Raw genomic sequence first — 15,352 nt, 5'->3', positions numbered from 1 at the left:
AGCACAGAGAGATTGAGCAGTGGGCTCAAGGTCACACAGTTCACAAGCAAGGTGGCTTGGATTGGAGCCTAGGTAGTGCCTGTGAAACCCTGGGCTCTCACCTGGTGACCTGATACTGCCTCTGGCCAGAGCATGGCACCATCTCACACCCTCTGCTCTATCAGACTAAACTCTTCTCAGAACTGTACTTTCTTCACGTTTTGTTCCCACTTTCCTCACCGCTTAGGATTTCCATCGCCCTCTGCCTTACTCAAATAATTCTCATTCTCCAAAGCCCACTAAAACTCACTTCTTCTTGAAGGCTTTTCTGAAAACTCTGGCCTCCTGTGAGTTCTCTTCGTCCTAGCCACACTCTGTGACATATATTGTCTACACCAAACATTTTGCCCCTTAAGTCCTATTTCATTTAGAACTTTATTCTATACTATCTTGCATGGCTCTTTGTCTTAAGAAGGCCTTGAGCCTCCAACACAATTGTGATCTCCTTGACGGCACCAAACAGGTAACTTACGTCTGAAATTTCCCATAGTACCCCACACTGTGACAGACTGTACAGAAGTTTTACATATTCTTGTCAAAGTGTAAAATGAAGCGTATTTACTCAACTGTACCCTATAATTATATATTAAAATTAAGCAGGCAACCTGAATAAATTCTGAATTTGCCCCCTTATGTTTTATTTTTCCTGCTTAACTTACATTGAATACAGGAAAGAACAGAATATTAGAAAGCAGAATTAGGAATAAAGTTCAAGTCTCCTTAATTAAAATCACTGGACTCGGCCTCTTTCTGAGGAAGCTGAAAAATAAAATTGGTTCTTCCTTACATCTGTCATTAAAAGTCACTTAATTTAGTTCAAATTTAATTTGTGTTTAGCCTAATGTTACAGAGCCACCTTAACCTGGATAAATGAGAACTGTCTACTGCATGGCAGAATCCCCTTGGTAGTATTCCCACATGTGGCAATTATTCCACCGTATTTTTACAGTAACCTACTTGGCTGTGTCAGCTCCACTGGTTATGAGGGTGTTAATCAAAAGCTCATGACCGTATCTTGCAGCCACATGGAGAGGAGTGTTGCCATCTTTATCCACACAGTCGATTTCACCTCCTAGAAGACATTTTTTTAACACAGGATGACATAAGGATTCAGATTGATTCAGATACTACATTCTATGCTACTCATTCATGTTGATCAATGTTGATTTTCTCTGCATGCATCTCTGCTCTTAAGTATAAGAATGCTTTTCAAGGGGACAAGTCACCATCTGAAGTAGGAGTATTAATAAATCTGCACAGAGGGAAGTCTACTAGAAATACTTTTGAAAAATCTTTTCATATTGTCTTATTTAAGAATCTAAAATATTACAACTAGATTCCTGCTCTGAAGGAACATATAATCAAATTCCATAAAATGTAATTCTGAAGATGTATTTGATTTTATTTTTACCTGCTGAATTACAGACTTATGTAAACCTTATACTACAGCATAAAAACCAAAAGGAATAGAGAGTTCAGAAAAAATATTTTATGTAGTTTGATCATCTAGTTTAAAATACAGTGAGTAAAAGCATAAACTGTGAACTGAAAATTCTATATTTATAAAAATTATCCAGTCTACATCAATCATCCATTGTCCACAATAAAGTAGTATTTTCGTCTATTGTATTTTGCCTTATTTTTCCCTAACTTGTAATTTTACTACATTTATTTCTCTCTCCTTTCCATATGTATGTAAATATAATTAGTTTATTTATTTATGTATTTGAGGAAACATCTTTAAAAAGCTTAGACTTCATGACTTTTACACCTAAGAACAAAGACACTCTCCCACATAACCATAATTTCATCACAACACCCAAGAAAATTAAAATTGATATAATAAATTTAGGCAATACAGTGCATATGCCATTTTCTCCAACTGTCTCAAATATGTGCTTAATAGCTTTTTTTTAAAAAAATTCAGGATCTAATCAAAGATTCTGATAGCATTTAGTTGTTATGTTTCCTTAGTTTCCTTGAATCTAAAACAATCTTTTTCCTACTTATTTATTAGTCTCTTGAGTCATCAATATTTTTGGAGGCCAAGACAGGAGTCATGAAGAATGTTATGCATTCTGGAGTTGCCTGATTATTCCTCATTCCCAGATGCAGGCTTAACACTTTGGCAAGGATACCCCAGAGCTGATGTGCACTTCCCACTCCATCTCCTCAGCACATACACAAGGTCGACTTATCCCATTAATGGATGTTGCAAATTTTGAGCAACAGTGTAAATGTACTTATTGCCACTGGATCATACACTTAAAAATAGTTAAAGTGGTAAATTTCATGTTATGTATATTTTACCACAATAAAAAAGAGGTTTGATTACTTGGTTAAGGTGATGCCTGCCAGCACTCTCTACAGCAAAACTGTCTTTTCCCCTTTGTAATTAACAAGCAATTTGTGGGGTGATGTTGAGACTGTATAAATATCCTATTTCCTGACAAACTTTCTCACAATAATTTTAGAATATACAGGGAGCACTTTGTTCAAAAGTTATCCAAATTCTTTATTCTGTGTGTTTATATCACCAATTTGACACATATTTAGGTTGATTTTATTCTGTGTGTTTTCAAATTTTTTACTGGGCTTTGATTTAATTTTATCTTATTAATATGTAGAACAGTTATATGTTTCAAAGCTCAAAATTTGATTTTTAAATGCTTCACTCTCATTTCTATACCTTCCACTCATCCTCAACATCCCATAGTAATCATTTTCATTAGTTTTGATTATGCTTCCTATGCATCTCTGCAAAAATAAGCACATAGACTCTTTTACATCCTCTTTTATTTTTTTCGCTTAACAATATATCCTGGAATTCACTCCTAGAGATCACTTCTTGGAGATCTTCCTCATTTTTGTACAGCTTTATTGTTTTCCATTGCATAGATGTATTAGTTAAGTGCAACAGACCATTATTGGATGAGGATTTAGGTTGTAATAATATTTATCAGCAATGCTGCAGTGAATAACCTCATGCGTATGTTGTTTCATATTTAGTGGGTGTTATCTTCAGGGTAAATTCCAAGGAAGGGGATTTCTAGGTCAAATGAATATGTGGTTTTGTAAGATTTTACCAAATTTCCCTTAGACACCGTGGAATTTTGCAATTACAGCAGCAGTCTAGGAGTCTGCCTTTTCCCCATGGCCTTGTCAAGCTTTTGAGTGTCTGCCATCTGATGGCTGAGATCTGGCATCTCGCAATAGTTCTCACTTGAATGTCTCTTATTAAGAAAATTGAGCATCTTTTCATATTTTGAAGGACCATTTATCTTTTTCTATGAACTATTTGTCATGACTTCTGCCTATTTTTCAAAACGTGTGTGTGTGCATGTGTGTGTGAGTGTGTGGTCTTTTATTCTTTGATTTTCAAGGGCTCTTAAAATATTTGGGAGATCACCCATTTATCAGTAATACTTATTTGTCTTCAGTGTTTTACCCTAAAAAGAAATTTGGTGGTGGTGGTGGTAGTGGGGTAATGTACCAGCCTTTTCTTTTACTGTACTCAGAATTTCGGTTATAGTTACAAAAGCTTTTCTCACACCCTGCAATAAAGAAACAGACAGGTGAAAATATTTGCAACATGTATGACTGATAAGTGGGAAAACCCCCAAATATTTTAAGAGCCTTTGAAAATCAATACATAAGGAGGAATCAAGAAGTGGGAGAGATGACGAGTGACTGCTAATGAGTATGAGGTTTCTTTTCAGGGATGAAATAATCTGGAATTGGTAAGCGGATGGTTGTAAAACCATCTGGAATTAGATAATAGGATGGTTGCAAAACCTCATGAAAATATTAAAATCCATTGAATTCTATACTTTTGAATGGCAACTTTTATATATGTGAATTATTTTTTGATTTAAAAGGAAGGGCCTGAAGAAAGATATGGGAAAAGGTAAAGAAGTAGAGGGAAGTACGTCGGGGAGAAAAAAATACATAGTACGTACTTGTGCGTATGTGAGCCAATATGCACTTCAACTTTAATTAAAGAGCACTCAGTACGTAGGGCACAGAATGTAAGCTATTTTGAGGTTCTATTTCCTGGGTAAACTGTTCAGAAACAAATCTCTGTATCATTATGGAAAGCAGAAAATTACTAAATTGCAGATCATGTTCTTAGATGTCAAGTATTTCAGAGTAGGTCTCATTAAAAAATTTTGTTTTACAAAATATTCTATGTATTTCCCTCCAATCTTGAACTTTAGTCTCATTATCAATTATATTGGACTAAAGAAAGCTGGCATTTTAAAGCTAAAATATACCATTATAAGATATACTAACATTATAATGCTTAGTTTATATATCAAAACCACACACACACGTCTATATATGCCAGAATAAAAAATAAAATAAAATCCTGAGAAATATAAACATTATATGAATGGCTTAGATGATCTAGAAAGATACCATATATTTGTTTTAAATAACTTGTTTCTCATGAAGAAAGTAATTTTCTCTTTGTAGAAAATTTAGAAGATGCAATAAAACACAAAGAAGAAAACAGACGTCATTAATAAATTCACTGATTATCCAAGATAGTCAATATTAATATCCTGGAAAATTTCCTTCCAGTTGAGTGTGTGAGTATGCATGAAAATCTTCCATGGTTGAGATCATAGTGCAGAAGGGGTTTTGTATCGTGCTTTCCCCTTGAATATTATATCACAAACACTTCCCATGTCATTAATTTGTTTCATGAATGTAAATGAATGGCTATATGATAGCGGTATTTAGAGAATTTACTTAGAAAGTCCCTAATTATTAGGCATTACTATTCCCAAGAAATAGTAATTAAGAAAACAAGAATAAACATATTTATTAATAATTTACCTACTTTTAAGATGATTTCCTTCAGCAACATTTTTAGAAGTAGAAGGAATGGACCAAGAGTATAAATATTTTAAGACCCTTGATAAACACTGGCAAATTGCTTTTGAGAAAAGCCGTGCCCATTTGTACTCCCATTAGCAGTATATTTAAACACGGCACCAAAAGGAAGCCATTGAGTCTTCTCAGATCTAGGGAAAGAGTATTAACTTCCAGACCAAGACACTATCTCTTATAATAGGACCATTATATAAACTTTACAATAATATATTGTATGGCCCTTCATTATAATGAATTCTATTATTGGTCAGTATGACCACCAGCTCCCTAAAATTTATTTTTCAGCAAATAATATTTTTTCTAGCTGGTATATTGGTAACATAAAGTTAATGAATAAGAAGCTTTGCTACAAAGTGAAACAATTACCTAGTATGAGTGGGCTTTGCAGAAGGGGCAAATGCTTCAAAAACTGCAATTAGCATGTATACTTACACACACATGGCTTAAGATGCTTTACAGCCAAAACATCTACATGTAGAGTTTAACTTGAAAAATAGTCTACTGTCAATAAATTTGCACATCTTGGATTTGCAGCTTAATAGCTGTTTATAAAAGGCTAATCCCTTTTTAACTTTGATTGTGACAGAGAAAGATAAATGGCAACTTGAATACAAATGCTGGTCTTTCCTCAAATCATTCTTTCTGTGGTATAGTAGTTGTTTTTAAAACCAGTTGTTTAAGTAAATAGACTATATTGTTTATGTAAAAATAAAAGTAATAATTACATATCTTTATATTATGTTTATAGACATTCTTAAATATAAAGAAAAATCTGGAAATTTCACCAAATTATCAATCGAAATTCTAGGAATGGAGTTGGAGAGACATTGGTGAATATCATGGGGGATCTCTTTAATAATTTAATTTTATTCAATAATGAGCATGTACTAATTTTATAATCAGGAAAACTAATAAAATAAAATTAGTTTTTGTCATCTTCTAGGGACTTAAAAGATAGTTCATTATGATCTGAATTGAGAAGCATCCAAACTGATCATTTTTATGACTTGATAGTAGCCTTGGGGGCAGGCAGTCACCTAGTTTCCATGGATACCACTGAGCAATCCGGAGTATATATACCTATCTAAGAATTCTCCACAGTGGTCAGACTAAAAAGTTGGCCCATGGAGTAAATCTAGGGAGATGTGAGAGGAGGATCCCTAAATCTCAGAGAAGACTTTGCCCTGGACACACACTATATAACTCCACATCCTTCCCAGACAAGAGCCACCACACCGTTCTTAACAAATGTGAGGGCCTCCATGTTTACAAGCCTCAAATATGCCAAAAATTGGGTAAGGAAAGAGAAGAGGGAAAAACATTGAAAAGGGTAAAAAAGAGGGACTGAGTCAATAGTTTCTTTTTGTTGTACTATCATTTAATAAGTCAAGTTAAAACTGTAAAAATATAGATAACTTCCACATACACTTTTATTGTCATTTAAAATAATTTCAGGAAAACATCATAACCTAGGGGAAAAATAAAAGAGAGCCTGTGTATATGTTATTCAGAAATATATTTTACATTAAAGTAGGACTCGTAGATGAATGAATTTCTATTTTAGTTACTTTCCAAACCTCTGCATTTTTACCTGAAAATCTTAAGTTTTACTTGGAATGCAAAGTAAATATCTTTACTATTTATTTAAAGGTTGCAGGTTAAATATTGGTATTCTATCATTGACAATTAGTGAGGAAAATAAATATTTGTGAGTTTATAAGTATGCAGAACATGTCATAAGGGATAATTTATGAAGCTTGTCTAAGCATTCATCTGAAATTAATATTTCATTGCACAAAGAATGGTCATCTACTAAGTTATCAGAAGAACTGTGAGCCAAAAGGTCAAAAACCTCACAATGAATCATCCTAACCTATCACTTGACTCTTCCTTTTCAAATTCTATTTTTGAAGAAAACATGATTTTGAACTTCTGTAACCTACACAACAGCATCTGAGCAGCTGCCTAGTGCAAATGGCGCGGATCAAATGCCTCGATACATACTGTATCTCCGTTCAGTTCTTTCCCTCTCTGAGTGTGACAATACAGTTTCAGACAACAATGTGACCGAATGGCAGAGGCAGTCTTTGCTTACTAACTAAAAATATTAGAGTTTGTTTGTTTGATTGTTTGTTTTGTTTTGTTTTAAATGATTGTCTTACCAAAGCTGAGTGATTATGGAAAAGAAAAACAAAGTTATTATGAGGCAATAATAACCCTGGCTGGAGAGCAGTCAGAGAAGCAGAGAAACGCCATTCAAAGTCCAAACACTAGGGAGATTTAACAGAACAAATAAACACAAAGAATGTCCCCTAGTAGCTTGTTCACTTGGTTGGAGCCAACTGCTCTCCTCACGTGGGACAGGCAGTCTGGATCCTGTTGTGCAGTGACCCACTCTGGAGGATGGGCAGCAGGCTCCACGGGAGCCTCTGGATTTTTCCCAGAAGGAAGCCAACAGAGAGGAGGAAAGAAAGAGCTTCCTATTCTTCTCCCTAAAGACGTTTTTAAAAAATAGAAGAACTCGCAGTTCTCACATGTGTAATAAATGCAAAGAATTCTCATCTGAGAGAAGGGAATGCCAAATCATCCCTTTATAAGAACAACTCTATTCCAAATATAAGTGACTATTGGAGTAAACAGAATTCAAGTTAAAAATAATTTTTAATATGCCATTGTTCATCCAGAAAACACATTTATAAGTATAGCAGTTCAAGGTTCAGTCTCTGATGATAGCCTGCCTGAGTTCCAATCTCTGTGCTTTAACATACCTGCTATCTATCCTGACAAAATTCACAACCTCTCTCCCTAAGTTTTTCATCTTTGAAATGGAGATATAATAGTACCTCCTTCTCATGGGGTGGTTGAAAATATTTGTGTAGAAGGCTTAGCCAAGTGCCTGGCATAGTGTGAACATTCAACCAGTGTTAGCTTCATCGTTATATATAATGAGCTATATATTATAAGCACTGTATCTCCATCATTTGAGGCCCTTGGATCTCATCCAACCAACAAGCAAGAATGTCAGGCCAGCCAAGAATGAGACAGGCTCTGAAACAAAGCTTCTTGATCACAGAGGACAAGGGATAGATTCTCTTTTGGGTCTTGTTCCAACTCAAAAGTCTAGCAAGAATATCTGGAGAGGGCATAGAAGTCTTCAGGCCCACAGGGATGACTTTTGGAGAGGTCAAAGCAACCACCAGCCCCCTCATCCCAGGACGGTTGTAAGCACACTAGCATAATAGAGAAGAGATGGGTCATAGCTGTGATTCAAAGGAGATGGCTAGTATGGTCTGGCCCACAGGGATGGACCTGTAGGAAGGTGGTGCTTACAAGGTGAAAAATTGCTCTCTCTGATCTGATCACTGGTGCTTGAAATTGCTTTAACAGGGAACAAAGCCTTTTATACCACAGAGCTAAGGTCCACTGATTGAATTTACATTAAATTTTTAATAATGGATACCAAATATCTCTCTGGTTTTGTTTATTTTAAAGACAGTGGACATAGTTTCTGAAAAAATGCAGGAACTGAGAAATACAATGGGATGAGGAAGCTGCACACAAGAGAGACACTGGGAGGTGCCCCACCTCCCCTCGTTTTCATTGAGTAAAATACAGCAATTACGGTAGCCCTTTCAGCAAAGTGAATGCCAAAGGCATACTATATATTTCAAATTAAAAATAATGAGTGTTGTGCAGTTAACTTTCAGTTTACCTTCCTTGTTGGGGTTTCCTCTCTTGTACAGTTTCACTGAAATGCTTATAAACTTCTGCTTTGCTGCAGATATTTTGCTTTCTAAGCAGAATTTTACTGGCTGGTCTTCCATCCAAATGTCAAATAACTGGTTTTATGACCTGGGTGCCTAGCATATAACTTAGTGCCAATACAAGTGTATGTCATTCAAAATCTTTATAGATGAGAAAAAAAATAGGCCTAAGAAAACTGAATAATGCCAGAATTTTGAGAAGTAGAAATGTGGGTTAACTAAAGATAGTTTAGGAACTGCTAATGCACCTTGAATATCAGCATAAAATCTGGACTAAACTTGTTTTGTTTTGTTTTTTAATTTTCTCTGATATTTACCAAGATAACAGAAGTTGTGTTGTCAAGATCAATCTACTCACAGATGCTGGCCATGCCCCACAATAGTAGTGTGAACCATGACGTGAAGCGACAGTCCCTAGTACTTTGGCTGCAGCGATATAACCCATTGGTTCAAGTATACTACTGTTATAAATTTGGAAAATTACTAGATTATGATATGATGTTCCAAGGTCTCTCTCAAGCCTGTGATTTTATGATCCTTTAAATTATGTACTTACCTGCTTTTCTTCTGCGTCACCTCATTTTTCCTACCATTACCTGAGTAGCTCAATACGTTTTAACTCAGGGAACTATGGTGAATTCTAAAATTTAAAAATAATTCAGAATTCCTGCTAGAAAATGTATGACACTTATTTGCATCAGTTTCAGAGTGAAAAGTGTAGGATTTTTAGCCCATATAAGTATGTATATCATTTCCCATTTCAAAAACTCATATGCTCTTTCACTGGGAATTTACTGTGAAATTCAGTGGCTTTATGGTCTCACTCCTAAGCTGGATGGGATGTCTGATACAGAACTTTTAGCAAAGTATATCAAAGAAAATGGTAAATCTGAGCTTAATAAACTCTAAAATAGAGCATCATCTTTCATGTTCAGATGACTGAAAGCCAAACTCAGTTATACCAGAAAACTGTTCAACTAATGACACTGCAGATGAATCTCTCTTACCATTCTGAATGAGGGTCTGTGACCGTGTGAACCTTCCGTGGACAGCTGTCATGTGCAGTGGACTTTTGCCATCTTTACTCTAAAAAACAAGGGAAGAGAAACAATGGAGCAGTGATATCGATCTGAGACATCCCTATGGATACTGCTGGCAATGCCTCCGAAAACATCAACTAAATTTTTTTTAAGTATGATAAAAAATTACAAGAGGTAAAAGATAATTTTGAAACCAAAAGATAAAGTATAGGTTATATATTAGGTTACTGCATAACATCATATTTTAAAGACTTTTAGAGAAGTGAATATCTTAGAGAAGAAATATGAAATTTCTAGTTATACTAACAATTTTTAAACTATCTTGTTTCAAACTGAAAAGATCACCCAAAATGTTTTTTTATCTCTTGTGATCTACTGATGGAGGAATTTTCCTCCAAGGTATTTTTCCCCAAAATTTTGTCTACAGTACATGAAAAAAGACAAATGATGTGTTAACTTGCTTAGCCCTGTTTGACCTGAAGTAGACCAAACTGCTATAAATCACTGTAACTCTCAAAACCGACCTGGAATTCTCCATCATTCCCAATTCTAATTCCATAGGAAAACAACACCTGATTGTTACAAGAGAAACACTTGCTTTACCTAATTCATCAGAAATCATAGGATTAAGGTATATAACTATTTACCAAATTGCCATTTTAATAATCAACTGGAAGTGTATGCAGAATTTATACATCTCTTTATCATTCAAGATATAAATGATGGAACTCTTGACATGGATTAAGCCAAAAAATGAAAAGTGTACAGAATCTTTATACTGATCATCATTATGCCAAATACCAAGGTTTTACACCTTTAATTAAGAAATAATCATTTACAGAATTTCTCCTTAAAACAATACTACCCAAAAGAAAATATTACTGTTATTTTAGACCAAAGTAGAATATATTCCTTCATTCAAATATTGTATAAAAAAACAAACAAACAAAAAACCCAACTATGTAATTGCTATTTCTCTAAGTCTCAGGAGAAACATTTTCTTAAGTCTGAGGTTAAAATATGAGGTTTCAAAAATGCAAGTTCATTTTTGTATGGTAACCCATATACTTGTGCTTTAAAATGACTCTATTTTTAAAATTCCACAGTGGAAAACAAATAATTATTTAAAGAAGTGTTTCTCTGAGTGAACCGAGGACTACCTGCATCTAAATCGCCCAGGGTTCTTGTTGGAAATGTGAATTTTATACCCAAACCCAGGCATAGTGAATCAGAAATGTGATAGAGTCCCACTTGTAACTTGCACAGCACACTGCTTTACACTGTGGGCTGAAAGAGATTACAAAACCACAAGGTTTTAACAGAAGAGTTTTTATTATGTATGTCTATTCCCTAGAAGGAAGAAAGAAGTTATGCACAGTCTGTGTCAAAGGAAGAGTTCGTCAAAGCAGTAACTGCATTTTGATTAACAAAAATAATCTTTATAGTGAAAGGTTCTCAGGTAAATTGGGGGTGGGGGGAAAATAATAGGTTTATTTAATAACAATTTATCTTATATGATTATAACCTGAATCAGAAACGATTGGGAAAGAAAGATGAAAGTAACCCTGAGGGTTTACTGAAATGATAGTTTGAGAGGAAAAGTAGCAGCAATCAAGATAATGAGGATAAGATGCCCTCAGTGAGTGAGACATACAGTGGGAAGAACTCCCAAAAGCAATCTGATTCCAGAGCCTGGATCTTGGTTGTCAGAACTGTAGACAGTTCAAAGGACTGAAACCCTGGAAAATACTCAGGAATAAGGATTTAAAAGACATCCCCTCCAATAAAAAAGTGATGACAGTCGAAGACTCTGAAGCGAGAAAACAGAAATTGCAGAGTTGACATTAACTTGTCCCTAGGTGGTGCTATTTCTTTAAATTTTGCTCCAATATTTTCTCTTCATTTTAATATGAAAACATAGCCAATTAGCATTTAGTTAAATATAGGGAGAGCCATAAATATTTCAGTAGACAACATTTTTATAAATATTTAATTAAGTACTTCTCTCTGCCTAGAAAATAGTTTAAAGGCTTCCTCGAGGAGCAACCACCAACCTGGTGGTCATCACATTGCAGCCAGGGAGCCAAAGCAGAAGTGACGGTTTCTACGGTGTGTAGTTTACACAGCTGGTCCCATGGCAGGCACAACAAGAATAACACCCTTTTGCTCCCTTGGAGTGTTTGTGCCTTTGGTAAAGGGACAAATAAATAGAGATGATCAGAGTTAGGGAAAATTCGAAGGGGGATTTGATGGTCAGTGGTGATGCTTGCTTCAGATCTATCCTTACAGATCTTTGCCTCCACCACCAAGTCCAGGCCTTGGCTGATATTTTTTCTCATTGGGATATGGGTGGCAGGAGGTGGAGGAGGTGGGTACAGGAAGCATTAAGAGTACCATGGCAGTCATTTGGGGGAAGCTTCGTTTCTATGGTGTGGATGTAAAAGAAACATTATTTCAAAAAGCCATTGAACAATAAAGATCAAAAACATACTTTAAAAAATTTTTCAATTAGAGTTGATACTCGATATTATTTTATGTTAGTTTCAGGTGTACAGCATAGTGGTTAGACATTTATAAAATTTATGAAGTGATTCCCCTGATTAGTCTAGTACCCACCTGACACTATACATAGTTATTACAATATTATAAACTATATTCCTTATGCTGTACTTTACATCCCCATGACTATTTTGAAAAGGATAATGCTTTTTATTTAGCCTTTACGAGTTAGAACACAGAATATTCTGATTGACACCAGTGATCGTAATGAGTTTCACAGCTGCCTGAGAAATTTTTCACACAAGGAGACTTGCCGTTGCTGCTTCTGTTCTGAGAACTTCAGACAAAGATCAAATATTCCTTACATTCTCAAAGGACAGGAAATGTTCAATTTCCCATTTATTTGTAGCTTTACTTCTATTGTTTTTTCATAATTTCTCTTCTCCTTCCAATTTCTAGATGACTATCCCATCAGATTTAGGGCTTGGAGAATTTTGTTATCTTAAGGATTTATTTAATTAAGCAAGAAGATCTATTGATTCATGGTTCAGCCATAAGTCATGAGGAAACCTAATGAGGATTAAGAATATTTTATGACAAATGTTAGTACTCTTTCAGGGCAGAATTCAACATCATTCAAGGAAGATTAATCCTTGACATAATGGAGTATTTCAATTTTCTTGACCACCTTTTTCCTTGGAAATTCATTCGTTCTTTCCTACTCCTGATACCTTCTTTCTTCATCCTCCAAAATCCCACAAACTTTTCCTAAACTTACAGACATTGTTACTCCCCAGGAACTAGAAGGTGTTGTGTTCCCTATAGCACGTTGTGCCCTGGAGTCAGGCAGCTCAGGCCCTGCTAGAGGGCAATAAAGCCTCCAAAGGACAACACTAAGGTCACCTAGAGTGTGGGGGATGGACAGATACAGTCACAACCCAAAAGGGATTCCTAATTCAATGGAAGAGAAATATAAAATCCTGGTTGTAAAGGATACAACATAGTCCAATTTTTTTTTTAAATGATTCTAAAGGCCTTCTCCAAAGAACTTCTAAAGAACTTCTTCAAAGTTCCAAGTGCCATGTCCTTATAACTTCTTTCTCTTCCTATTCTAGTTCTCACCTTCAACCTCTGCCATGCAACCCATTCTATAATTTGGTACTGGTACATGTAAAGGAGGGAGCTGGTCCACTTCAACAGATGTGTGAGGGGCTTCAAATATAGTTAGTCTCTTAGGACTAAATGATCTAATGGTCCACTGACAAAAGAAAAAAGTAAGACTATGGTTATACTAAATGTTAGTGGCAAGGAGGTAGGCAACCGGGCAATGATAATTTTGAAACTAGCTAAGTTATATCCAGTATGGTAATGTGTTTAGTGTCTTCTTTGACACTTACTTTGAAGGCTTCCAAAAAAAACTTTAAGATGCTATAGAAATTACAATGTGGTCTGTAATGGAGAAGAAAAATCATTTTATATTTCCTCATGTTCTTCCTATTTATAAAATACAAATTAACCTTCAATGGATTATTGTATAAAGTAGTATGTCTTTATTATTTTATCACAAATAAACTAATAATTACAAGGTCAAAGATAGGGCCAAGTTAGTCTAAGCAAAATGAGGAATCGTAAAGTGCGTGCAGGACACATATCGTTCTTTCTCTCTCAATTATCTTGTAACTGCCTATGAAGACATCGCTTCTAGTGTTTTGTGAGCATAGAGGAAAACAAAATGAACACATGGTGGTTATTGGCTATATTTCAATATGCTATTTCCCTCAAACTTTGAAAAATCTAAACAAATATAAATTGTCTTGCAATCTACAAACACTTTCAAAATCCAAGGAGCAATATGGTACAGAGAGATAACAACTTCAATGAAAAAGCCACCTTCAGAGCCAGACAGAACAACTTCAAGGACATGTTAGATGATCCAAGTATCCAGAGGCCTTCTGAAGTAACGAAGGAGGATTCAGGAGAAGGAGGAAATCAGAGGACGTAGACAGTAGAAGAAGGAAGACTGAAGGAAAAGGCTAGATTTTATTCAATATCCCATTTACTCAGATTGGAGAAAACATAAACCCAAGTCTCAGGTTTTTTAAATGGTACTTCTTATATTCTTCTTATGATTACCAGTCCACAGGAAAAGTTAAATATTAAGTTACTAAGCTTTCCAGATCCATTTTATGGTGAATAGAAGGGTATCATAAACCAATGCACCATATGTAGCTGACATCTCTAATCCAACCTGAACTGACCACTAATAAATTAACTGGGAGAAATAGGTAGGTGCGTCAGAAAGTGGCCTGCCAGCCTGGGTATCAGGCACACTGAGAGCATCGGTCAACATGTTTTACGGAGGTAATGGACAACTCTGTCAATTAACTAAATGGAGGTTGGTAAGGAAAGCAACTCCAATCATTCTTCTTTCTTTGGAGGCTCCAAGGATGTCCCTCAGATACCAGGATGGCAAAACAAGTATCCACAAATCTAGGGACATTGAGGATTTGGCCACCTGTTAGCCTAGTGCCTCTCACCACCATCCTCTCTGACTTCAACACATGATGACTTCCCCCAGCTTGGGCTACAGTTCCTTAGTCTCTTCAATGCCCTGACAGACCTTCATCTTCCCCCTACTTAGGACTTTTGATTGGTCTCCACTTACAAGACCTAGAATTCTGAAATTCTCTTCATTTATTTTACTTTTATGTTTCTACCTGCTTACCACCTTCGTGAAAATACTACACTCCCCTCATTTCCTTCTTCTAAGTCTTTTTTCATTTCTTCTCTAATTCTTCTTTTTTCATCCCTTTCTCTGGCTCCTCTTCCTCCTCCTGATCCTAAGAGTAAATGGTTACTGAAGTCTTCATCCCTTTCCTGACTCATGCTATGATGTACTATCTCCTGGGGTGATCCCATCCTTTTCTCCCTATTTTAATTATCAATCACCTCTATGTGAATGAAGCAACCTATTTTTTTTTTCTATCCTCTACTGCTCTCCCACGCTAAAGTACTCCATTTTCCACTACTGGTTTTCCCAGACTGGCTGTATACCAAAGGCTCAAAATCGGCTTCTCAGAAACTAAACTCATCAGTTTTACTTCCTAAGCT

The 15,352-nt window shown here is 35.6% G+C and overlaps 1 protein-coding gene across 11 annotated transcripts in view; it reads right to left on the bottom strand.

Annotated features, from left to right (window-relative positions):
* The window catches only part of ANKRD44 (ankyrin repeat domain 44), a 274,950-nt gene that overhangs the window by 90,072 nt on the left and 169,526 nt on the right, over positions 1-15,352 (bottom strand). For all 11 annotated transcript variants that reach the window (XM_036236647.1, XM_036236653.1, XM_036236648.1 and 8 more), the window contains exons 9-10: positions 9,710-9,788; positions 997-1,111 (exon numbers count right to left, since the gene is read on the bottom strand). In XM_036236647.1, coding sequence (XP_036092540.1) covers positions 997-1,111; positions 9,710-9,788 — 194 coding nt within the window. The remainder of the gene's footprint in view (positions 1-996; positions 1,112-9,709; positions 9,789-15,352) is intronic.

Source organism: Rousettus aegyptiacus, unplaced genomic scaffold (genome assembly GCF_014176215.1).
Source record: "Rousettus aegyptiacus isolate mRouAeg1 unplaced genomic scaffold, mRouAeg1.p scaffold_m13_p_2, whole genome shotgun sequence".
Lineage (NCBI taxonomy): Eukaryota > Metazoa > Chordata > Mammalia > Chiroptera > Pteropodidae > Rousettus > Rousettus aegyptiacus.
Note: the sequence above shows the minus strand (reverse complement) of the source record. Positions and strands in the feature narration are given on the sequence as shown.